This window comes from Paramisgurnus dabryanus, chromosome 1 (assembly GCF_030506205.2).
Source record: "Paramisgurnus dabryanus chromosome 1, PD_genome_1.1, whole genome shotgun sequence".
Taxonomy (NCBI): domain Eukaryota; kingdom Metazoa; phylum Chordata; class Actinopteri; order Cypriniformes; family Cobitidae; genus Paramisgurnus; species Paramisgurnus dabryanus.
Window position 1 is genome coordinate 24,469,579 of NC_133337.1, and position 24,638 is coordinate 24,494,216.

The 24,638-nt window shown below is 38.9% G+C and overlaps 1 protein-coding gene across 1 annotated transcript; it reads left to right on the forward strand.

The window, feature by feature from the left end:
- Positions 1 to 800: 800 nt before the first annotated feature.
- On the forward strand, positions 801 to 20,006 carry LOC135779019 (macrophage mannose receptor 1-like). Its single transcript, XM_065289650.1, has 7 exons — positions 801 to 866; positions 976 to 1,341; positions 2,597 to 2,932; positions 12,234 to 12,319; positions 14,307 to 14,424; positions 19,321 to 19,470; positions 19,576 to 20,006. The coding sequence occupies exons 1-7, from the start codon at positions 833 to 835 to the stop codon at positions 20,004 to 20,006; spliced, it is 1,521 nt and encodes a 506-aa protein (XP_065145722.1). The 5' UTR covers positions 801 to 832.
- The last annotated feature ends 4,632 nt before the right edge of the window (positions 20,007 to 24,638 follow it).

Genomic DNA, 24,638 nt, shown 5'->3' on the forward strand with positions numbered 1-24,638 from the left:
GCTCTGATCACTCTGGGTTGGTGTTTGTGCTGTGTGTGTGTGTGTGTGTGTGTGTGTGTGTGCGTGTGTGTGTGTGTGTGTGTGTGTGCTCTCACCTGTTTTGGCGGCTCGCGCTGTTTTGACAGCCGCCACGTGCTCATCTGTCTGCCCCGCCCTTCTCGTCTCCTCTGTCATTATCTCATTAGTTTCACACCGGTGCTCACTTCTCTCTCTAATTCCATGTTCTTTTATTCCCCGTGTTTCTCTCGTTCCTTGTCAGTCCATACTGGTTGACTCCTGTGATTTGTCTCGCAGCTAATCATAGTTTTGTAAGTTTCTAGAAGTCAAGTTATAGTTATAGTCATAGTTAAAGTCAAGTCTTGTTTGTTATCTGTCTTCTCGTCCCGTGCTCTTCAGGCTCCCGGATTGTGCTTCTGTTTTCTTTTTCTCTCGTTTGCTGTCTTCTCAGTGCATCTCGGTTTGGAGGAGCATTATTTGAGTCTACCAACATCTCACCAGTGATGGCAGGAGCTCTAAACTTTCTGCCCGCTCCGGCGGAGTAAAGACCCTGTCCAGCGCGTCCGTGCTGAATGTTTTCCTCTGTTGGTGACTCAGTATCCAGTTCAGCTCGCCTGTGCTTTTTGCTTACCTCCTGTTTTTTGAGACTTTTGATTTAATAAACTGTTTTCTGCACTCCCGCATCTGAGTCCGTTACTGCACCCATGACAGACTAATCATATACAGTATAGGTCAGAGCAGCTGTTAGTATTCACAATGAAAGTTTATTCAGATTATTAATAAACTCTTTTCATGTATTGTTTAGGATTCGCTGTAGATTGTTAACCCATCACCAATGGAAAGGCTGATTCAGTTACTGCTTTTCTCAGGTCAGTGCACTCATACAGACACAGGACAACACTCATTTAACACCGGGGGTCTGACAAAGTTAATTTTCAAATGCTTCTGTCTATCTATTTCTTATTCTCCTCTCAACAGGATTCTGGACGTTCACACAGAGCAACTCAAATAAATTTGTTCTCATCCAGGAGAATAAGACCTGGACCAATGCACAAGCTTACTGCAAAAAGTATCACATTGACTTGGCCACAATTGCAAGCACTGAAGACCAGACAAGTGTACGAGAAGCGGTTAGCACTGCGCTGCCTGCATTGGCCTGGACTGGACTGTACAGAAACACTAACACTTGGGGGTGGACTTATCAGTTAAGGAATGCCATATTCACATTCTGGAAGCCTGGACAGCCAGACAACTCTGATGGAAAATCGGATTGTGGTGTCATCAGTGCCAGTGGATGGGATGATATATCATGCGGTCAAATGTTTCCATTTTTTTGCTTAAATGGTAAGAAACATGTCTATATAATGTATATATTGTGAGTGGTGAATACTATTTACTGTAGCGATATTGCTCGAGTAGGAGTGTGATATGTCTGTATATCAGGATGGCTGTGATTAAACCAGAGACATGAGGCCGCAGGCAGTTCAACAGCACAAATCTGTGTGTAGACATCTTCAAGAAAGTGGTGTTCATGGTAGAAATAATGGGCCTTACCCCGGTACATTTTTTTTGGGGCTAGTTTCAGCCCAACGCGTTATCATTTTCACGTCCAGCCCCACACTGTTTAAATAGCAAATGCCCTTACGCCCATCATATACCAGTATATAAGATTAGCCAGGTGGTCATAACATTAGTATACAAAGAACATTCAAAGCACTTTTTTTAACTAAAACCTTCAATCAGCGTTTGGCTGAATGAGTTCACACCTAGATAGCAAGCAAACATGATGTGATGTTAAATCAGTGTAAATGCATCAACATTAATTTCATTGAATCAACATCATTAGGGTGACCATATGTGAGTGAGGTTTAATATATCAGGTTTATTTCAGAAAAGCAACCGTTACATTTAAAGACAACGATTGTACGTCTTAAGAGAAATAAATAAATCTCTATTTTATAATGTTTTTAACTGAAATGTAAGTACCTCAATGACGTATGTGGAAAACAAATGTGACTTCCGGAGTACATACCAAAAATCCTGGTCAGGACGTGTCCGGTGAAAATGGCACCCTAAACATCATATTTGTACCCCCATTTAATGTTAAATAAATGTTTTGATTTTAATGTAACACTGGGGATTTGATGTTTGGAGGCCTCCTTTACAGTACAAATGGTGAATATTTCCTTTATTTGACAAACTGACTTCAAGTCTTCAGGAGCATTTTATTAAAAGTAGGGTGACCATACATGCCATTCATCCCAGACGCGTCCTGGACAGGATTTGGGGTCTTCCGGAAGTCATATTTGTCGACCGCATACGTCATTAAGGTTCTCACATTTCAATTAAAAAACGTAAAACATACAATCGTCATTTCATTCTTACCTTGAAATGTAATGGTTGCTTGTCTGAAATAGAACCTGAAATATCAGACCTTGAGGATACGACTTCCGGAAGATGCGTCCGAGAAGAATGGCAAGTATGATCATCCTAATTAAAAGCAGAAAAAAAGCTGAGTTGAATCAGGTTTTTTTAGACAAGGAGACATTTAGTGTGAAAAAGGAATGTAACAAATGACCTCATTCTCATTTTATTACAGCGAACACAGCAGACCGATTTGTTTTCATCCCTCAAAACAAGTCACAGGCAGATGCTAGGGCTTACTGCACAAAGTATCACACAGAGCTGGCCATGATTTTGAATCAAACTGAAAATGACCTGCTGGTGAATATGACGGTAGGATATGACAAAGCATGGATTGGTCTGTTTAAGGACGCTTTTAGGTGGTCAGATAAAACAATGAACACGTTCCCCAGAAACTGGAGCCCTGGACAACCTGACATGACTGGCCCATACCCACTTTGTATCGCTACAACTCTTGATGGATTTGATGATCGATTCTGCACAGAGACCCTTCCATTTATCTGCTTACGTTGTAAGTTTCATGAGTAAAAAGATCAAAACTGGTCAACACTTTTTGGCAGAGGTGGAAAAAGTAATAAAATATTGTACTCAAGTAAAAGTAAAGTTACTTTAATAATATTTTACTTAAGTAAAAGAAAAGTTACTTGTCTAAAAATCTACTCACGCAAAAGTAAAAAGTAAGTCATTTTAACTTTACTCAGAGTAAAAGTTACTTTTTTACAGCGGGGAAAGGTGGAGGATTCTAGTATAGTCAGTGCTTTAAGTGGCCCAAAAGAAGTGCCGGTACTCTATTTTTTTATTTTTATTTTTTATTTTTGCTGACTGGACTTCTATATTGAAGGGGTTTTATATTCAGCAGTCAACAGACGACCTTGTAAAAAATAATAAATCCTTATATAAGTTTGTGGATTTGCTTGAGCTAGAAATAGCTATTGAACATACATAAAATGTGCAAAAGGTAGATATATAAGTAAAATTTTCAGCATGGTCAAATGCTAAAACTAGTTGTTCAGATAGAAAGAGCTTAAAAACAAAAACTCTGCAGCAATTTAAATACTGGCAATTTAAAACTAGAAAGTCGTCACTTTATTTTTTCCCATATTTTCCATTTTGCGGGTGGTAAAACTACTGTGCGCGTCGTTCAAATTCATTTAAATTTCGTTGGGCAGTGTCCCAAACCAAAAAGGGCACTAAGGGGGTAGTGGTACTATTAGTATGGTTTTAATAAAGTATTATAAATATGACGTGTTATATTACTAGCATCAACTAAGACAAGTGATTATAATGGGAAATATAATAACAAGAATTAAAGTGTGACAAAAAATATTCAATATGATTTACCTGCTGGCTTGATGGATCTTTGAATCCATGTTTGCAATGTTGAACTGCCTTTAGAAGCAGCCTCCCTTTCCGTTCTCTGTCTTTATTTTGTGAAGGCATTTATGTTTTTTGTATTTTTTGCCTACAAAGTGTGCCAACAACAGCAAATTAAGTGTGTTTATATTAACTTAGATCTGATCGGGAACATTAAATCCACTAGACAAGCGATAATAGTAAGAATGTGGATATTTTTTTGTTGTTTGCTTGCTAAGTTGTTAGCACTTTTACATTTTACAAATACATAAACAAACTTCCAAATGAGTAATTCTGCGGTTTAACAGCTGATATAATGTAATAAATCTACCTGTTAATGCAACGAACTTCAGAAACTGTCGTCCAGGCAGAGAGTGCACACAGAGATGCTGCGGAGCGGGCGGGAAAACACGAAGTGGATTAGCGGAATCAGTGGATCTTTAGCGATCTTTAGGATGTTTTTATAGATCACAACCTTTGCGTGCGAAATTACGGAGGATAAAATACGGGAGATTTAAGGGAAAATACTAATACGGGAGGACGGCGGGAAAGAAGGGTAAAATACGGGACTTTCCCGGCCAAAACGGGATACTTGAGGCTACCAGGTTGAGGCTGACTGACAGCAAAGGTGACGCATGCGCTTTTAACTTATAAACTCAAGGGTGTATGGGTAATGTAGTCTCTGCTCTCGGTGGGACGAATTAGGAAGTGTACATTGGGAAGAGCGCTCTGAAAAGCGGCAGCGCAGCCAAAGGATTAAAACCTCTGATTTAAACAGATGTGCAAATGAGCGTTCCGGTACGCTAAAAGCACGTTCTGGGCTCAGCTAGAGGTGGTGGTACGCTCAAGAGCTATTTTTTAGAAGTGGAGGTACTGAGTATCGGCACGTTCCGGCCCACTTAAAGCACTGAGTATAGTTCAAAAACAACAAGGGAATATAAATCTCAAACTAGTTGTTTTTAATTGTAGGAACATCTTTACAATTAAAGTGCAATAACAAAAAGTTAATAAAATAAAAAGCTTTTTTAAACTAAGAAACATTTATGGAAATTTAATGGATGATTTTTCCATGTGAGTTATGCACTTTTGAAGGTGGTCAGCAGCTGGTAAATACAATCACTATAGTAAGTTTGTAATTGAAGTATTGCTGGTAACATACATTATTTTATTAAACTATAGTTTAAATGAGTTATAATGAGATGAGTGCCATGGCTATATACTTTTGACACGTTTATTGTCTTCTAGCTTCCCTGACCTGGGTACCTGATGTCAGACCTTTATTCTTCTCTCTCTCTCTCTCTCTCTCTCTCTCTCTCTCTCTCTCTCTCTCTCTCTCTCTCTCTCTCTCTCTCAATTTCAATTTAAAGAACTTTATTGGCATGATTGTGTCACTTACAATATTGCCAAAGCATTATACATAAAACGAGAAACATACAATAACACAGTATTAACAAACATTAAGGTGCAATTAAGCTAAGGTGCTGGGTGATGGATGAAGTACTACTGCAAATAGAATAAAATAGAATCAGAGGATACTTACAATATAAAGTAGACTTTGAAATATAAACATTGGAAGTATACAAATGTACATTTATGGAGGCAGATGAGAGGTAAAATAAAAATACTGTACAAGATCAGGGCTGTAGATTATTTCTGATGGTGTGTAACTGATAAATGAATTTAGCAGCAACTGATGGGTGTCTGTCCTCCCCCAGTAACATCTTCATTTCATCTGAATCTGAAGAGCTATGAAACTCTGGTATGAGCTTTGAGATTTTGTCAAAGTGTTTTTCTCTAAGCTCTTTATATTTACCACAGTAAAGGAGAAAGTGTGTCTCTGTCTCGATCTCACCACTGTCACAATGGACACAGATTCGCTCTTCTTTTGGGAGCCATGTTTGTCTATGTCGGCCTTTCTCTATTGCCAGACTGTGATCACTGAGTCTGTATTTAGTGAGGATTCGTCTCTGCTTTACATCTCTAACAGTGGAGAGATATTCTGACAGACTGTATTTTCTGTTTAGTGACCGATAACATTTTAGTTTGCTTTGGTTTTTACTTTCATTATCCCAATGATCCAAATATAAAGTTTGACTTTCTTTAATGATTTGGTTTATTGTGGTTTGTTTGCGTTTATTAGTGCTGGTCTGGAGTTTTAGAGCCAGTTGACAGATGGGACTGGTTTTAGGTCTCTTCTCTTGGGTTTTAAGGGCTTCATATTGAAGTGTGTTCGGGGGACTTGAGTTTAAGTGTGACCAGAATTTAAGGGAGCGTTTTTGGATGTGTATTATTAGGGGATATCTGCCTAATTCAGCCCTGCATGCATTAGTAGGTGTTCTTCTCTGAACTCTTAAAATATTTCTACAGAATTCAGCATGCAGGGATTCCATTGGATGTTTGTCCCATTTGAAGTAATCTGTTAGGCTTTGTGGACCCCAAACCTCACAACCGTACAGAGCTATGGGCATTATTACACTATCAAATATTTTACACCAAACTCTAGCAGGAATGTCTGTTTGTTTAAATTTGCCTTTGATGGCATAGAATGCTCGTCTAGCTTTCTCTTTAAGTGCATTTACCGCGAGACCAAAACCGCCTGATGCGCTGATTTTTAACCCAAGATAGTCGTAGTGTAAGGTGTGTTCTAGTGCAGTGTTTCCTAGAGTAAATGTGTATCTGTTATCTTGTAATCTTGCTTTTTTCTGGAAAATCATAATTTTAGTTTTCTTCAGATTGACCGTCAGGGCCCAATTTTGACAGTATTTCTCCAGCAGGTCCAGGTGTTGCTGTAAACCTTGTGCAGTGTCTGACAATAGCACCAGATCATCTGCATACAGAAGAGCTTTAATCTCTGAGTTGTTTAGGATGAGGCCGGGTGTGCTGGATTGTTCCAGTAACACTGCTAACTCATTAATATATAAGTTAAATAGAGTTGGACTCAAGTTACAGCCCTGTCTCACCCCACGCCCTTGACTGAAAAATTCTGTTCTTTTGTCACCGATTTTAACTCCGCACTTGTTTTCTGAGTACATGGATTTAATGATATCATATACTTTTCCTCCTATGCCTGATTGTAGAATTTTATAATATAAGCCGTCGTGCCATATCGAGTCGAATGCTTTTTTAAAGTCAACGAAACATGCATAAACTTTGCCTTTGTTTTTATGATGAACGTGTTGATTGACTAGCGTCTGTAGTGTGTAAATGTGGTCCGTGGTGCGGTGGTTTGGTAAAAATCCAATCTGACTTTTACTTAAGACGTTGTGTTTGGTAAGGAAGGCCTGAATCCGAGCATTTAAGATACTACAGAAAGTCTTCCCTAGATTACTATTTACACAAATGCCTCTGTAGTTATTGGGGTCAAATTTGTCTCCGCTCTTATATAGCGGGTGTATTAAACCTGTACTCCAGGTTTCAGGAAAGTGTCCAGTTTGTAGGATTAAATTAAACATTTTTAAAAGTGCCTCTTGCATTGCTGCAGGACTGTGTTTCAACATTTCTGTTCTGATGTTGTCTAAACCGCATGCCTTTCTGGGTTTTAATTTCTTTAGTGCTTCTTTTAGTTCTTCTAAGCTAATCGGGTAATCTAAAGGGTTTTGGTTGTTTTTAATGATGGATTCCAATTGTTTTAGTTTAGTTTGTACATTTTTTTGATCAGGTGTAAGACTATCTGAGGAGATTTCCCTGAAGAGGTTTTTAAAGTAGTCTTTCCATAATTCTCCATTTTGTATGGGTATGTCCTGGTTTTGTTTTTTGTTTAGGCTATTCCATTTTTCCCAGAATTGATTATTATGAACTGAGTCTTGGATTTCTTTGAGAGTAAAATTGAGGTGTTGTTGTTTTTTGTAGTGGATTGTATTTTTGTAATCCCTAAGTGCTTCGCAGTAGTTTTGTCTTATTTCTGGTTTGTGTGGATCTCTGTGTTTTTGGTTGGAGAGTTGTCGAAGACGTTGTCTTTTACTTTTACATTCGTTATCGAACCAGATTTCATCTCCAGATTTTACTTTAGTTTTTTTGTTTGTACGGAGTAGGTTTGCTTTTGATTGCGCATCTTTCATAAATATGATTTATTTGTTGTACTGCAGCATTTACCTCGATTTTACTAGTCATAAACTGTGTTGTTTTAAATGTATTAATTAAGTTGGAAATGTCTTTGGAGCTGACTGCACTAATAAATTCGGTTTCAGAGTTTGGGGACCATTTAAATGTTGGGTTCAATTTGGTCAAATTGCAGGGCTTTTGTTTGCTTCTATGAGTTTGTTGTGTTCTCTTTATAAACACGTTTATTTGACAGTGGTCTGATTAGGTAGACTGTGGTCTAACTGTAAATGCTCGTATTAGGGAGGGGTCTAGGTCTGTAATGGCATAGTCAACAACACTAGCACCAAGAGATGAGCAGTATGTGAATCGGCCTAAGGAGTCACCTCGGATCCTACCATTAAGCATATATAAGCCCAAACCTCGACAGAGACACACCAACTCCCTACCATTTTTGTTAACTGTACTGTCAGGGTTGTTTCGTGTTGTAGTAGTGGGAATGAGATGCATGTTTGTTTTCAGTATATGATTATTCCCATGAGTGTCTATAATGTCCGGTTCTGAGCCTGTTCGGGCGTTAAAGTCTCCACATAACAGTACGTTTCCTTCAGCCTGAAAATGGCTGGTTTCCATCTGAAGCTGATCAAAGAGATTGTCCTTGTAGTATGGTGATTCTGATGGAGGTATGTAGGCTGCACAGATATAAAGGTCCTTTTCGCAGTCTATGATGCCTCTTTTGAGTTTAAGCCAGATGTGTGTTGAATCCTTTTTTTGTACAAATAAGTCATTTTTGAAAGTCTCTTTGTACCAAATGATAATGCCGCCAGAGTCTCTTCCACGTTTCACGTTGCAGTTCTTAAGTGATGACAATATAATTTCTATGTATCCGGAAGGGCAGCGAGTGTCAGTGTCCGATCTGCACCATGTTTCTTGTAGAATAATGATGTCCTGATTATTAATGTTTTTTAGGAACTCTGTTTTTAGAGTTTTGGCCCCTAAGGTTGAGGAGTAGAGGCCTTGAATATTCCAAGCGCTTATAGTAAAGGATGCCATTGTGAGGTAGAGATAGGTGTTTTGGTAGTCCAGTTGCCTTATGCTAGCATTTTACAGATGAGGTGTAGGAGATTTCTCACTTCTGTAATGTCTGAGGAGCCAGTGTGTTGTTTGCCCTTTGTAATCTCAGCATATGTGGACTGCTGTGATGGTGAGATGGGCTGTGTTGCTCTGTTGGTAGCTTCTGACTGATAGGTAGAAGTGTCCATATTTGTAGATTGACTGAGGCTGAACGGAGAAGTACTTGGTTGGCCTTCAGTCTGTTTTGATGTTGTTTGCTGTGTTCTGATGGGAGAGATTTTTGTTTGTAGATGCCTCTTTGAAGTCGTATGCTGGTTACTGTCATGGCTGTTGGGTCTTGTGCGATGATGTTGTGAGGAAGAGGGTTGTGTCTTTCTACCAAGAGCTGCATCTTTTAAGTTTTTAGCAAAGATTCGTACACACTCTTGGCTTAGGTGCACGTGATCGTATAAGTCCTCTGTTGTAAGGCTCGGATGGTGTGCAACTTTGATTGCCGTGAGGCTGGAGCATGCAGAAGTGATCTTCTGGTTTATGCTGTTGATCAGGCCAGCTGGATAGTCCTTCCTGTGAAGTAATGTGGAGATGGTGATGTTGGCTTGTGGGAATATCCTGCGAGCCTTCTCAGCCACTCTTACAACACTGTCAGCAACTTTCTCTCTCTGGTTGTACAGATCATTTGTTCCGGTGTGTATGACAATGTTCTGTGGGTTGTGCAGAGTGGATTGGTGGAGGAGCTGGAGTGCACTGTTGGTTGTGGGGCACCAAAATTTGCCAACCGCATGTTTGGGGAAGAGCTTCTGGTGGTGTAAGAATTTGCCATTCGAGTCTATTAGAATGGCAGTTTTTGGTGGTTGTGGTTTTTCAGAGCGCTGTGAGGTCGGACTGGTGCTTTTTTGGGGACTCTGCTGGGTTGGTTGTGTGATTGTCCTGTTATTGTTTCTCTGGCAGTTATCTCTGTTGTTTTGTTCATTGGCTGTTTGGGAGCCTGTGGATGTGCGTCTGGGGTGAATCTTATCAGAGCTTTTGATAAAATGTTCCAATTTTTCATTAATGCTTTGGATGAGTGTGTCTTTTTCCACTAGATGTTTCTTCAGTTTAGACACTTCTTCTGTAAGAGTTTTGTTGTCTCTTTGGAGATTTTTTACGATCATCTCCAGTGTGCCTGTTCTGCTGTTGTTCTCCTCTTTTATAGTCTTTATTTCCTCTCTTAGCTGTTGAGTAGTGTCGGGTTCTTGGAGTTTGCTTTCTTTGAATTCAGCGATTTCCATCTCCAATTGTGAGAGGCACTCCTGAATCCGTTGGCTTGACACTGCTGATCTTGGTGTGTGGGGGGAGGGAGGGGCAGTGTGTTTTCGTGCAGGTGAAGATGTGATTTCTTCATCTGCTGTTGTTGCAGCTGATGATGATGTTGGGGGAGGGATGACTTCTCCTTCTCTGCTAAAGCTTTCAGGCCTGCAAAGTCTCTCTCAAATTGTTCCAGTCTGTCCTCAGAGCCCTGGATCATAACAGTACCATTATGATATAGGTTGATGTTGAATTTAGGTGTAGTGTCCAGATATAATTGTCTCATTGCTTTGTTTCCACCCATTTTAAGATCTTTGTAGGTAGAGCAGAGTGCTGAATGCCAGGCATTTGGGTGTTCTGTGTGGAAAAGCAGGTCTGCTTTTACGTTCCTCTCGTTCACTTGTATAAAGTCTGCTTTAAGTGTTTCTGGGGATTCTTTGATCAGTTTGGTTTTGAATTTCTTTCTTGCAGTTTCACTGGTTACATCATCAGGGTATATGATGGCCAGGGTGTTGGGGTCCCATCCCGCTGATGTGTTACCTCCATCCATTGTTACCTGTATTGCTGTATTTAGTTATTGAAATTTAAATGGTATCCAGCTGGCAGTTGTCAGAATTTGTAATTAGGTGGGTCGTTTGCAGATTGTTGTCCTTTCAGGGGAAAATTTAGCCTTTTGTTAGCCCTGGGTGCTTTCACAGTAGCCAATTGACACCTCTAGTGAAAAACTTTGGTTGTTGTTTAGCAAGTTTGGCAGACTAAGATTGACTCTCCTTTTGCTTGGTTTAATTTAAAAGCTTGGTATATTTTGTTTATTTTTCAATATCTGTTTATTTCCTTAGGTTTCCAAGGTTCAATACGTTTAGAGAGACTTACTGTTCACTGATATGGTCAGGTTTTGGTAGCTCTTTGTTGTATCCTTGATTCCTTGTTACTGTGATCTTTAAAAAGTTGTAGATCTTCCAAAGAGTTTGTATTTGGAGTTCAGATAAAAAGATATCTTAAAATCCAGCAATGAAATCCAGTAGAATCAAAAAACAATCCTAGAAATCCAATGGAGTTTTGGGTAGTTGAAATTCACTTGTAATTTCTCTGTTGATAGTGGTCTCCCTCACTGCCAAGGTTGCTGCAGGATCCTTTGTGTAGTGTCCTGGCTGTTTATTCCAAGAATTTTAGTTTCTTTTTTTAAGAAACAAAAATTGGTCCAAATTGTGATGATGATGTCAGCAAATATAATCCAGAGGATAATATCCAAGAAAACCCCAAGTATTCTGTTGTTGAAGAAGGTGTTTTATCATAAAATAGTATAAAGTAGCAGGAGCTCAGCAGTGCATGACCTCTCTCTCTGACCTCTCTCACCTCTCTCTCTCGCTCTCTCTCTCCAATGTCTAATGACCTGCGCATTCTCGAGGACGTTCTGAAGTTGTGTTTTACTTGACGCGAAGCTACTAGACCTCGGAAGATAATGCGCATGGTATTAAAAACGTGTCGTGCAAATGAGCGGTAAATCCCCGTTGGCAATTTCGTACACAAGAACATGAATCCTACCTTTCATAGGAATGAAACACTCGTTTCGCGTCAGTGGAAAGTGGTTGCTTAAATAAGACCAGGGGTTTCTTTCATAAGATTTGAACTTAGGCGGGTCTGCATTAGCACGCGCCTGTCTCGTCCGTTTCCATGGTTCTTTTTGCGCGTCCGTTTTGTGTCTTTATCACCTTGCTTTTTTAAATACTTTTTTACTCAGTAACGGATATGATTTAAAATGTAGCGAAGTACAATAGTTTAAATAAAACATACTTAAGTAAAAGTAAAAGTACAGATTTTAAAAACTACTCAAAAAAGTAAAAGTACACAAACAACTACTCAATTACAGTAACGTGAGTAAATGTAATTCGTTACTTTCCACCTCTGCTTTTTGGAATTTCCCCTTAATAAGTCACAACTGTTGAAAAACATCTAAGTTTAAACAACTTTATTTTTGAAATTTAAAATAACAACTGGCAGAAATTATTTAAAGATGTAATTATTTACAGATGTAAGTTTTTGTTGCTCTCTTCATGTAACAGATTCAAAGAATAAGATCATGAGAGTGGAGTTGAAATCGAGTCAGAATCCAAATGACCCTGCGGTGATGGAGAGAATCTTACTGTTGGTAAGAGGATCTATTATAGCACTTTTACAAGATGTAACATAAGTCACTTTCCTGCTCCCTAGAGGGCAGACAAATACATGAATACATATCACATGTAACAGACAAAGCACTCACCGGCCACTTTATTATGTACACCTTACTAGTACCAGGTTGGAGCCCCTTTTGACTTCAGAACTGCCTTAATCCTTATTGGCACAGATTCAACAAGGTACTGGAAACATTCCTCAGAGATTTTGTTCCATATTGACATGATAACATCACACAGTTGCTGCAGATTTGTTGGCTTCACATCCAGGGCACGAAGCTCCCGTTCCACCACATCCCAAAGATGCTCCATTGGGTTGAGATCTGGTGACTGTGGACGCCATTGGAGTACAGTGAACTCATTGTCATGTTCAAGAAACCAGTCTGAGATGATTTGCGCTTTATGACATGGCGCGTTATCCTGCTGGAAGTAGTCATCAGAAGATGGGTACACTGTGGTCATAAAGGGATGAACATGGTCAGAAACAATACACAATATCCCCCACACCATTACACCACCACCACCAGCCTGAACAGTTGATACAAGGCAGGATGTATCTATGGTTTCATGTTGTTGACGCCAAATTCTGACTCTACCATCTGAATGTCGCAGCAGAAATCAAGACTCATCAGACCAGGCAATCTTCTATTGTCCAATTTTGGTGAGCCTGTGTGAATTGTAGCCTTAGTTTCCTGTTCTTAGCTGTCAGGAGTGGCACCCGGTGTGGTCTTCTGCTGCTGTAGCCCATCCGCCTCAAGGTTCGACGTGTTGTGCGTTCAGAGATGCTCTTCTGTATACCTTGGTTGTAACGAGTGGTTATTTGAGTTACTGTTGCCTTTCTATCAGCTCAAACCAGTCTGGCCATTCTCCTCTGACCTTTGGCATCAACAAGGCATTTGCGCCCACAGAACTGCCACTCACTGGATATTTTCTCTTTTTCGGACCATTCACTGTAAATCCTTGAGATGGTTGTGTGTGAAAATCCCAGCAGATCAGCAGTTTCTGAAATACTCAGACCAGCCCGTCTGGTACCAACAACCCATAGATATGTACACTAGATGTCGCCTTGGCTACAGCAGTTCATTGGACCGAATGCGTCAAACAGAGCCGCCATCTTGAAACAGGGGAATTCCGCATCTTCGTCATTGTAGGCAATGGTGTAACAGAAATACAATCACCATAAATCGTCAAGAACGCGATTTTCTTTGTTTTCTTTTGGTTCGTTTCAACAGTCAGACATGTATTTAGCGTTTAGTCCAGGAAAAAATAAAAGTTTTAATTTTATGAAAATTTACTTTTTCTATCTGTAATGCATAGTGCTAGTAGCCCTTTCATCCATGCGCAGCACAAAAGTCCGGCATCGTTCATGAATTCGAAGTACAGGCGGAGATAGCAGCTTTACCTAGATACTTCCTATGACAAGACCCCTGTTCTAAGATGGCGGCGGTTTTGACGCATGCTCAGAGCCCCAAGGCGACATCTAGTGTATATATCTATGCCAACAACCATGCCACTTTCAAAGTCACTTAAATCACCTTTCTTCCGCATTCTGACGCTCAGTTTGAACTGCAGCAGATCGTCTTGAACATGTATGCATGCCTAAATGCATTGAGTTGCTGCCATGTGATTGGCTGATTAGAAATTTGCATTAACGCACAGTTGGATAGGTGTACCTATAAGTGGCCGGTGAGTGTATATCGCCCTATATTTCCGCCGACAACTGGTTTAAATGATTAACAAATCTAGTTAAATAAATCAATAAATACTTAACTGGTCATTTTAGTGTTTACCATCTTATCCGACACTTTTTTATGAAAAATATCTAGTTATAGTTTAGCTTTTCTTTAAATTTTTGTATGTCCAATTTCTATCCTATTGGTGTAAAGTGTCAGTTGTCTTTTTAGTTTAAGTAAAATAAGTTTGTTTGTGCGATCAGTACTCATAATTGATTCTGTTCTTCAGATGAAGCAGAAACTGAAGGATCGTGGGATAGGGAATGACACAACATTGACATGGAAAGTTCAGCCAGATGGAAATGTTTTCTCATCAAAAAATGAAAGTGAAAAGGGCCAGACACCCTGTTCAGACCCTTTCTTTTAAATATAACAGGTACCATATCTGACGATATTAAGGACTGTTATTAATTTAAATCAAATCTCTCTAAAAATGATATTAATAGAATTTTTACTTCATTTAACATTTTTAGTTTTACTTAATTTTATATTTCAATTAATCAAATTAATTTTGCATATATCTAAGGCATTTCAAAAATTAATTTGACAAAATGTGTCTTATGCTGCGTGCACACCGTCAGTTTCTTGAGCTGACAGATTGACACGATCTCGTTCATTTAAATAAACATCACGTCATTAATCTTTCATCAGTTACTGAGAGGATGGATGTTTATTCTAGGACAACCTAAATTAGGAACGCCTTCTCTAGGCCTCATTGAAAGAGACGAGTGACACACAGCAGCAAAGTCTCTGGTGATGTGCACACAGCATTAGAAGTCAATTTTGTTTTTATTATTGTTTTAATTTAAATGCTGTCATTGGACTGCTATTCACAGCAATCTATTTTGCAGTAAACTTTATCAGAGTTGCATTTGCGGTCTGTATTTTTATTGTCTCTTTATATATATACACATAAGCAGGTTTTAGTTGGGGTGTGATGCTTGTAGTAGCAGCAAGGTCTGCATGCATTTACTGTAAAGTCTGTAAAAGAATGCTATGCATTTAACAAAAAATTCAAACTTGAATCGCTCAAATTATATAAAATGTTTATTATGTAATTAACTTACACATTTCAATCTATTGTAATTTGGTTTAGTATTTTTTCATATTTATCCATATCAAATATATACTGCTGTTACTTCAAGCTGAACTATTTAGTTTAAGAAATCAACTTTTAAAAATAATTAATAAAGATTTTATTATAAGATGTTCGGTAATGATTTGTTGCCTTTGTAACACTTTTAAACCTTAATAAAAGTCATTTGATATACTTAACCCTGTCTGTCTCCACTGTCTTGTACTGTTATTTTGTTGTTATAAGTGTTGTTCTTTGTTATTTTTCCTCCAGTTTTCCTTGTTCATTACCTTGATCATTAATTTAGCCACACCTATCTTCATGTTTGTTGGTTTTGGCTTAAGGGGATACAACTACAGTCAAATCTTGTGAGATGTTGTGTATAGGGTTAGGTTTGGGGGTAGGATTAGGAGATTTTAATGAGATTTTGGCCGTAGCTGTATCCCTTCTAGCCACAACCCTGTTTGTTGCCATAGTAATTCATTAGTTTATTAGTTTTCTCTGTGCATTTATTGCCCTGCCTGTATTTAGTTTAGTTTAGATTATTACAATAAACCTAAACCTGCATGCAGGGCCGCTTCACTTTTATTTAATGTATTTTATTTGCTTAAGATGTATTTTGATTAAACAGTGACATCAGTCAACTCAGTCAAAAAAAAAATACAGACACCATACAAAATATTTGTGTAACGTGTAGACATATGAGTTCCACAAGTTGAGATATATTTACTATACAAATAAACATGACTTGAGATTATGTCAGAGTGTTGTTGGGGTGACCCCGAATAGTTGAAGTTCATGCTTCGATAAGAGAAGCCTGATACCAATCTCACAGTTCAATCATCACAGATGTTTTATGAAATGAGGATCATTTAATTTAAAAAAATTAATTTTGGTACAGTGCTAAATGTAATAAAAGTACAGAGTGTAAACACAAAAACTTCCAGAAATAGTCATTGCATAAAGTCTTAATTTATTGAAACACATGTTCATGTAAGTGTTAAAAGTTTGTGGTGTCCCCTTTCAAGTGCCTTTAGAAGGGGAAAATATCTTGTTTTGTGAGAGAAAGTTAAAGTTACCCATTTGTTGACTACGGGGTCTTGTCCCCCTTCCAGCCCATGCATACACACATAGATGATTTAACTATCAGTTGACTATAGGCAAGATTCAACAATTCTGATTTGAATATGTAAATCCTTAGTCGGGGACACCCTAAGTGTCTTGTTTAGGTTTTGTTCTGCATGTTATTTGTTAACTTGTTACTTAATTTCTATGGTTACTGATTGCATAATAATGAACCCGTTGCCTCAGTGATTCATTGGTGTCTCCTTATGTAATTATTAGTTCAGTTCCTTTGTCTATTCTCATTTGTAACCTTTGCTTTGGAGTTTATTTGCTGGTTTATGTTTTGTTAGTGTGTTGATGTTTTGGTGATGGTTGTCCTCCTGGAGCTTTGTCTCATCTCCACACAGGATGTCTAGAGATCAGATTCTTGGTCATCATTTAAAAGAGCAGACCAAGAACTGCTGACTGCCAGAGATCAGTAAAGACGAGTGATTGTTGTGTCATTTCATTGAAGTAACATTGATCCTTCTGTGGTGAAAATACAAAACTAAATACAAACCAGGCCACAAACCCCCTTTAGAAATTCAAACAAGAAGGAATTCTAGTTTACATGCTTTTACATCTACAGCCACCCCTGAACATAAAATGGCCGTCATGTTTTGATCTCTACATTTTGGCTTTTATCTCAAACACAAATCTTTATGCAAAACCTTTGTCCAGTTTGAAGATGCCGAGATTGATTTCACTTCAGATGTTGTTTACTGTATGAGGCTCCTCATTCAAATAACATTTATTGTAGTTTATAACTTTTACTTAGCAAAAATTATCAATGCACTTGCTGGTATTTAAGTATATTTTAGTACATTCAAGTGTATACTTTCAGTTTCATAACAGTTCTAGATGTTTTGGCAGGGTTGCCGTGTGGTAAAAATGTAGTAAACATTCATTATACAATTTATACCAACAGGTCTATATTAACCCAGTTAAGATTGATGGGTGATGGGGTTTTCTCTTCATTAGCTCCTAAATTATGAAATGCTTTACTGAATGAGATACGGCAATCGAAGAAATTTTAAATCTTAAAACTAATTTTTATGTAAGCTTTTACTGGATTTTTCTATTTTCAAATTTGTATAACTTTTATGTTTGTTGTTTTATTTGTGTGATTTGTTTTTGTCATGAATTTTAGTTTTAAAGCGCTTTGAGATGTATTTTAAGGCACTAAAGAAAATTATAGTTTATTATTATTTATTTAAGGTTAGGGTTAGCAGTTTTTCAAATTTGCCAAAGATTTAAATAAAATCCACTTACTGGCTAACACATAATACTTACAATTATATTATTGCCAGTAAGGCCTTCTCTTAGCTTTTTGTTTATTTAAATGTTTTTTTGTGTAAGCACAGCAGAAGGGTGTATAGCAGCTAAACCTCTAAGATGATTTCAGTATTAATTCTCCTAAACATTTTGTTTGTTCTTCAGCAACATTGACTCTACTTATTTTGAGAGCAAAAAGACAAAACATTGAATAGATTGAATAGACCAGTAAGCACATCAATATACAAATAGTAAAGTAATGAAAATAATTCAGATGTTGAAATTTAACTAGACCAGCTGGACAATAATTCATACTAAAGGAAGTAAAGTTTAGTAGTATAATTGCTTGTGAATATAATGATTATGTGGACCTGTTTTTCATACATTGAGGAACACAGTAGCATTGATTGGATGGCATCAATTCAAAGTGCAGGATAGAGGATGCCCCTTATTATCTTTCTTTCTTTAGCTGAACAAAAACAATATTTTAAGCTCATTTAACTATAGATATATAATGTATACACAGCAGTATAGTCAGTTAAAGTGTGGCAGCACGTCAATAACATCCAATCTTATTAGTTCTTGTATTCCATGTGACAAAACATGCATATGAACATTTATTATGAGACACAAGAACCAGTGAGATTCAATGTTATCATTGACCCAACAACTCTATTACCCAATGATTCTATGTTGTCTACAAACCACATTCTGTCACGAAAAATCACGCGATAAAACAAACCTGAAATGATGCAAAATAATACGCGCTCCAGTAAACCCACAGAAGAAGAAACAAGAAGATGCGCAAAACTTTTGTTTGTATATACACTTCAGACAGAAATTAGTGCTGCAAAGTCGCAAAAGAAAAAAAATAAAGAGATGTGGATGTGGAGAGGTGAATTAGCACCACACACAGACAGCAGGGATTTAAGAGTTGGAGGTGAGTCCAGCTTGTTTATATAGGAAATATAGCTGCATGCTTATGTTTGGCTATGATCACATTTAAAATATCAAAGTGTTGTCTACTGTGCTTAATAGCTGTGTTTCTTGATTTAATTATCGTTCAAATAGAATAGGACAGGCTTCGCAAAGCATGACTTGGAGAGCGTTTGTCTTTGACCCCGCAATTCTATGCAAAAGGTTTGTGTGATTTCATTTCAAACGAATATGAACTGAATGTTGTCATAACGTTTTTCTGTCTGGGTATGTTTTTTAACTTTTTGGTGTCATGCAGGTGAGACGTTCAAGTCCCTCAGGTTCAAGTCCAGAATGGGGGACTAGCACCATCTCACTGTCATGGTCTTGCCAGACCTTTGTGCTAGATTCAGGTCTGAGTTCATATGGCAAGACCATGGCAGTATTGTGTTTTGTGTGGGGACACGTGAAGTCGCATTGTGTGTTGTTGTCACGTGTTCCCAGTGTCTTGTCACTTTTACCCCACTCCCTTGTGTGCTCTCGTCCTTATTATGTAATGATTTGCACCTGTTCCCCATTTGAGTTGTTGTCTTTATAATGCCCTCTCGTTCTCTGTCTTGTGCTCCTATATTCGTCAAGATTCAGTGTGTTTAGTTCACATCCTCCGTGTTGCCTGAATCTAGTGTCACAGGTCGGAGAAGCGGACCGCCCCGTCGCGGGTCACGCTTCCCCTAGTTCCACCCCGAGGAGGTCCCAAAACACCCCAATGACCAGATAAACAAAGTATTAAAATTTAACAACTTTTATTAAACGTTAAAATAGGAGGAATTAAATAATTAAAAGGACATCATCCTCGGCCCTCATGTCGTCATAGCGGAAAGGGGGGTGGGGGCACCCGTCGGGGCAGAGAACCTGGCCATTGCGCACCCGAAGGGTCCCAACGGGCATATGCCTTTCCTCACGCCCCGCAGACTTCAAATGGCCCAGGCTTCCTCACAGCCCCCTGGGTCTCGATCCGGCTTCTGTCAAAAAAAATAAAGCACAGCACAGCACTGCAAAACAACCACTGTTTTCCTCCCGCTCGTCGACTACTCCACGCTTAGCGTTTCTTCTTCACCTGGTCTTTCAGTTCCAAATCCTTGGCGGCATCCAACCATCACCGGCACAGCACACCATCACCAGAGGACCACAGCCAAAAAAAAACACAGTCACCAAGCACTCGTTCTCTTTCCGTGGAGCTCTGCTATACGAAACAGCCCCGACTCTTTCCTCTGCGCTTCTCTTGGGCCCGCACTCTTTCCGTCTGCTCTTAGAGCATTCCCCGGATCAACGGCGCCCTCGGCGCTTTACAGGAAGTGTAAATCGAGGTCCGCTTTAGGCGGAGCAGAGCTCGCCCCGGAAATCAACTCTTCCTCTCGAACGTCCCTTCTGTGTTTTTCTGGGCCTATTTATGTGTCCCTTCTGCCTGCATCCTCCAATCGTGAGCCGCCATCCACATCCTCCACACCTGTTTCTCGTGAGCTCAAATTGTGCTGCCATGGGAACCAGGAAGTAAAATGAGTTAAAAATTTGGTCCGGGCGGAAACCATCTTCCGGCGAAACCAATCTTCTTCATTTTGGTTCCGCCCTACATAGTCACCCCGTGACACTAGTCTTCAGAGTCTTTGTTATTTAGTATTTAGTGTTGTTTCTTTGTTTTGTTATGTTCATCGTCATTTATTACCTGTTTTACCCCGTCGTGGGTTTTTCTGTTGTGTTGTTTAAATAAACCTTCAGTTTATTTTTAAGTTTGGGTTCTCTCCGTTATTCCTACCGTGACACTCACAAATAGTTTTGGATACCTGTTCTGCTCTGTACCAGGTTATAAAGGACGATTTCTTGAAGGTAGGGTTATTACTATTTATTACACGGCTCTCTGGAATGCTTGATTCTGATTGGTCAGTTGAGACATTTGCAGGTTCGTTCTTTTCAAATAATAACCGCTCCAAAGTAATAACGCATAGCCAATAAAGATTACTAGCTGTTTGGCGCCATCTTGTGACAAACACTGGACAACCATAATTTTAACATGTACGGAAAAAACAAAACATTTAAACAGTGGATAGAAGAACGAACAACGACAAGACACAGAGAGCTTACTGAGACTGAACTTGACAAAATAGAGCATGACAGCTACGAAGCCAACACACAAAAAAATACAGAATGGGCATTAAAACTTCTCAAAGACTGGCTAAAAGAGAAAAAATGGAGACAGACAAGTATGAAGCAGAGGATCTTAATAAGGTATTACGATCATTTTATGCATCTGTGCAAAGTTTCGCGGAAGGATAAAAATGTTAATTTAAAACAAATATGCAAATAAAATGTTTCAAATTCATATTCATGTCCAGTTTTTTTTCTTATGTGGCAAGTAGCCGTGTAATAAGCGGGATAATGTAGAGGCAGCCGGTACTTATCAGGAAATAAGCCCCTTCGTGTGATACAAGACCCTCCGCTTCGCGTCGGGTCCTGATCACACTGTCGGGGCTTATTTCCCGATAACTACCGGCTGCCTCTACATTATCCCTTACATATATATATATATATATATATATATATATATATATATATACACACATATATATATTGAATATAGATAACACTGGAGATGTTAAAGTCACTGGCATAACAACTGGAGAGGAAAAACAGAGAGACGCTGTCACTCACTGGAGATCAAACCCCAAGCTGGAAGAGTTAAACCACCAATACGAATCGGGGAGAGATGAGATGACCAAATGGCAATAAAGGCCGACGGGTAGCTGGGTATAACACGATCCGTCACAGTGTAGCTGGACAGCGAGCTGGTCAGGACTCTGGATAGCGATCGGCAATGAAGGCCGACAGATGCAGCAATGGGGTGGTCACGAATTCCCTCAGTGCTACTGGACAGCGGTCACACATGGAATCAGGTAGAGCTGGACACCGGCAGGGCAGAGAGGGGGCAAACGGAACACCGGAGCGGAGGTGCAGGATTCCTGGTGAGAATAGAAGAGGAACAGCAGGCAGAGCAGGCATAGAAAAAATAATCAAAAGGGCGAACGTGACAAGACACAGGAACAGAAAACTACGACGAACTCGCAAGGAGCAAAGGAACAAGGGGAGACTAAATATCAAACCAATTGGGGATTAATGCTGACAGTCGATCTATTAGACAAAAATGGAGACAGGCGGAGAGGAAATGGAAAAAGGATAAGCTGCAAGTCTCATATGAGATTTTAAAAGAAGCAATGATGACCTATCAGCAATTTATTAAAACAGCAAAGGCCCAATACTTTTCTGATTTAATTGCTAAGCATCATCATTGTCCGAAAGTGTTATTCAGTACTATTAACTCGGTTTTAAACCCTGCTTCATTTTCTGTGGCTGAAAATGCGGGGTTGTCTTGTAATACTTTTTCACAATTCTTTATGGATAAGATTGCTGATATTAGAAAGAGTATTTGTAATTTGCAGGCTGTTGGCCACATAGTACCACCCCCTGTTTTATACACTGGTGGTCAGTTATCGAGATTTGAACCAGTTACATCAACGCACCTTTTAGAGATTGCGCAACACCTGAAACCAGCCTACTGTTCTCTTGATGTTATCCCTCCACGGCTGTTAATCCAGGCCTGGGACGTGGTGGGGTCTGTGATCACATCTATAGTGAATGAGAGCATTGCGGAGGGAGTTGTACCCTCCTATTTTAAGCATGCATTGGTGCAACCGCTGTTAAAAAAACCCAGCCTTGACCAGGCACGTGCACAGATAGGGCTCAACCTGTGCAGAACACATGCCCTTTTTGTCCTTACACTCCGAAGTGCCCTTTTTTTGGAGGTGTTTTATTATTTTTTTAAATATATAAATTAATGCTATTGTTAAACATTTACGTCTGTCTGTGTGTTTTACAAATATATTTATCAAATAAAATTATTAAAAAACTAAATATTTTTGGATCCGCTCAAACTGTCTGTCAAACCTCTTAACTCCGCCCCCTGAGTGCAGCGAGCTGAAGTTCCACAGCAGTCAGAGGCAGCTGAACGTCTTGCAACGGTAAATAAATATCTTGTTGTTTGAGTACAATGCTGTCTTATTACGAAAGAAACACTAGTATGTCTATAACGGCCCATGTTTTATACATTTGAGCAGAGCCGAATTATCCATAGACGGGATTGGTCGAGTGGGCAATCAGGGGGCACTAAGGGCTCCAAACTGCGACCAAATTGAGTTTTTGACAAAGCGCGAGCAGTTTTTAAACAAGTGTTCACCCATGTGAAGGGCACCCGTGACAACAATACGTAATGCACGGTCAGTTTTTACCGCTTTTTTTGCATGACGCGTCTCAATCGTTAAACTAAAGTCAACACATCTCACGCGAGAAGACGCGCCCGCGCGGGTAAATGTTTAGCCTACATTAACACCAAAAACATATCAGATTAGAAAGGTCTTAGACATCAGATGCCCAGTTGGGAAAACTGGATAGAGACGAAAAACATGTAAAGGATACAAGTATTACAGACCCTGTCACTCATTACAGTATGCAATCTGGATATAATTTATTGTATATGCATGTATCTTATGCCTTGAATTAGTCAAGGGAGTTGTATGATTATTTGGTTCATAACTTTTTATTCTGAAATCAACTGCATAGAGTTAAGTCTATTTAGTATTTAGTATATTTTTCAGTAATGCAGTTATTTGCACCTTCAAAAGACCAAGGTTCCTGGTCAGCACAGTTTTTGCCAGGTAGGCAGATACATGTTGAATATGCTAATGGTATGGCTATAGTATAGTATAATCTCCTATTTTGATCTTTAATCTCCTATTTCCCACTCTTCTCAATCACATACATAAACATGTTAACCAAATAATAAAAATTAGCTTATAAAACCAAACAGAATACCTTTTTTTCTTCAAACATATTTTTATGTACACGTAACTTTATGTATGTAAGCAGAGAAAAAAAATAAAATTAATATATTCTACAATTAAATAAGAGCGAGTACACAAGAGCACTTCACAAACACATGACTACAAATAGGTCTAATACAGACAAACACCCAGGATCTAAATTGTTAAAGCCCACTTACAAGGGCAGATATGCTTTGCACTGTATAATGCCAAGCTATCATAAAATGTAATTTTTCATTCATTAATAGTGATTTTTTTCAATCATTAATAGCGAATAAATATAAAGCTATTAAGATGATTATTAAGTGATATTTATTTGGAGGGGGTGCCCTTTTTCAGTTTCAGCACATGCCCCTCAAAAGGTCTGTGCACGGCCCTGGCCTTGACCCATCAGAGGTTAATAATTATAGGCCGATTTCGAAGCTACCTTTTTTGGCAAAGGTAGTGGAGAAGGTGATACTTAATCAACTTTTAGACTTTTTAAATGCTAATGGGTTGTATGACAAGTTCCAATCTGGATTCAGGCCTCTGCACAGCACTGAAACCACCCTTCTTAAAGTGACTAATGATCTTTTAAGGTCTGTAGATGCGGGGAACTGTGTTGTGCTGGTCATGCTCGACCTCAGTGCAGCATTTGACACAGTGGACCATAGGATTCTTTTGGACCGCTTAAGTCATTGGGGGAGGATCAAGGGGAATGCTTTGCAATGGTTCTCCTCTTATTTACAAGAAAGAACTTTTGCTGTGGAATTAGGGAATTCCACATCAGCCGCTCAGTCGGTTCTCTCGGGGGTTCCCCAGGGCTCTTGTCTTGGACCTGTTCTTTTCTCCTTATACATGCTTCCCCTGGATTCGATTTGTAAAAAATATAATGTTGCTTATCACTGTTATGCAGACGACACCCAATTGTATTTTCCATTTAAATGTGGTGATGGGTCTGATCTCACTGTGTTATTTGACTGTCTGGAGGAAGTCAAAGCATGGATGTCCTCAAATATTTTACAATTAAATGAGTCTAAATCAGAGGTGTTGATTTTTGGGCCATCAAAGGGAATTGAGAGGTCTGCAATTAACCTTGGTCCCTTGTCCACTATTGTTCACACCCAAGTGAGGAATCTTGGGGTGTTTTTCGACTCAGAGTTGAAATTTGAGAAACAAATCAATGCAGTGGTGAAAGCTAGTTTCTTTCAACTTAGGGGTATTGCTAAATTAAAGAGTTTTTTTAATTTTAAGGATTTGGAGACCGTTATACATGCTTTTATAT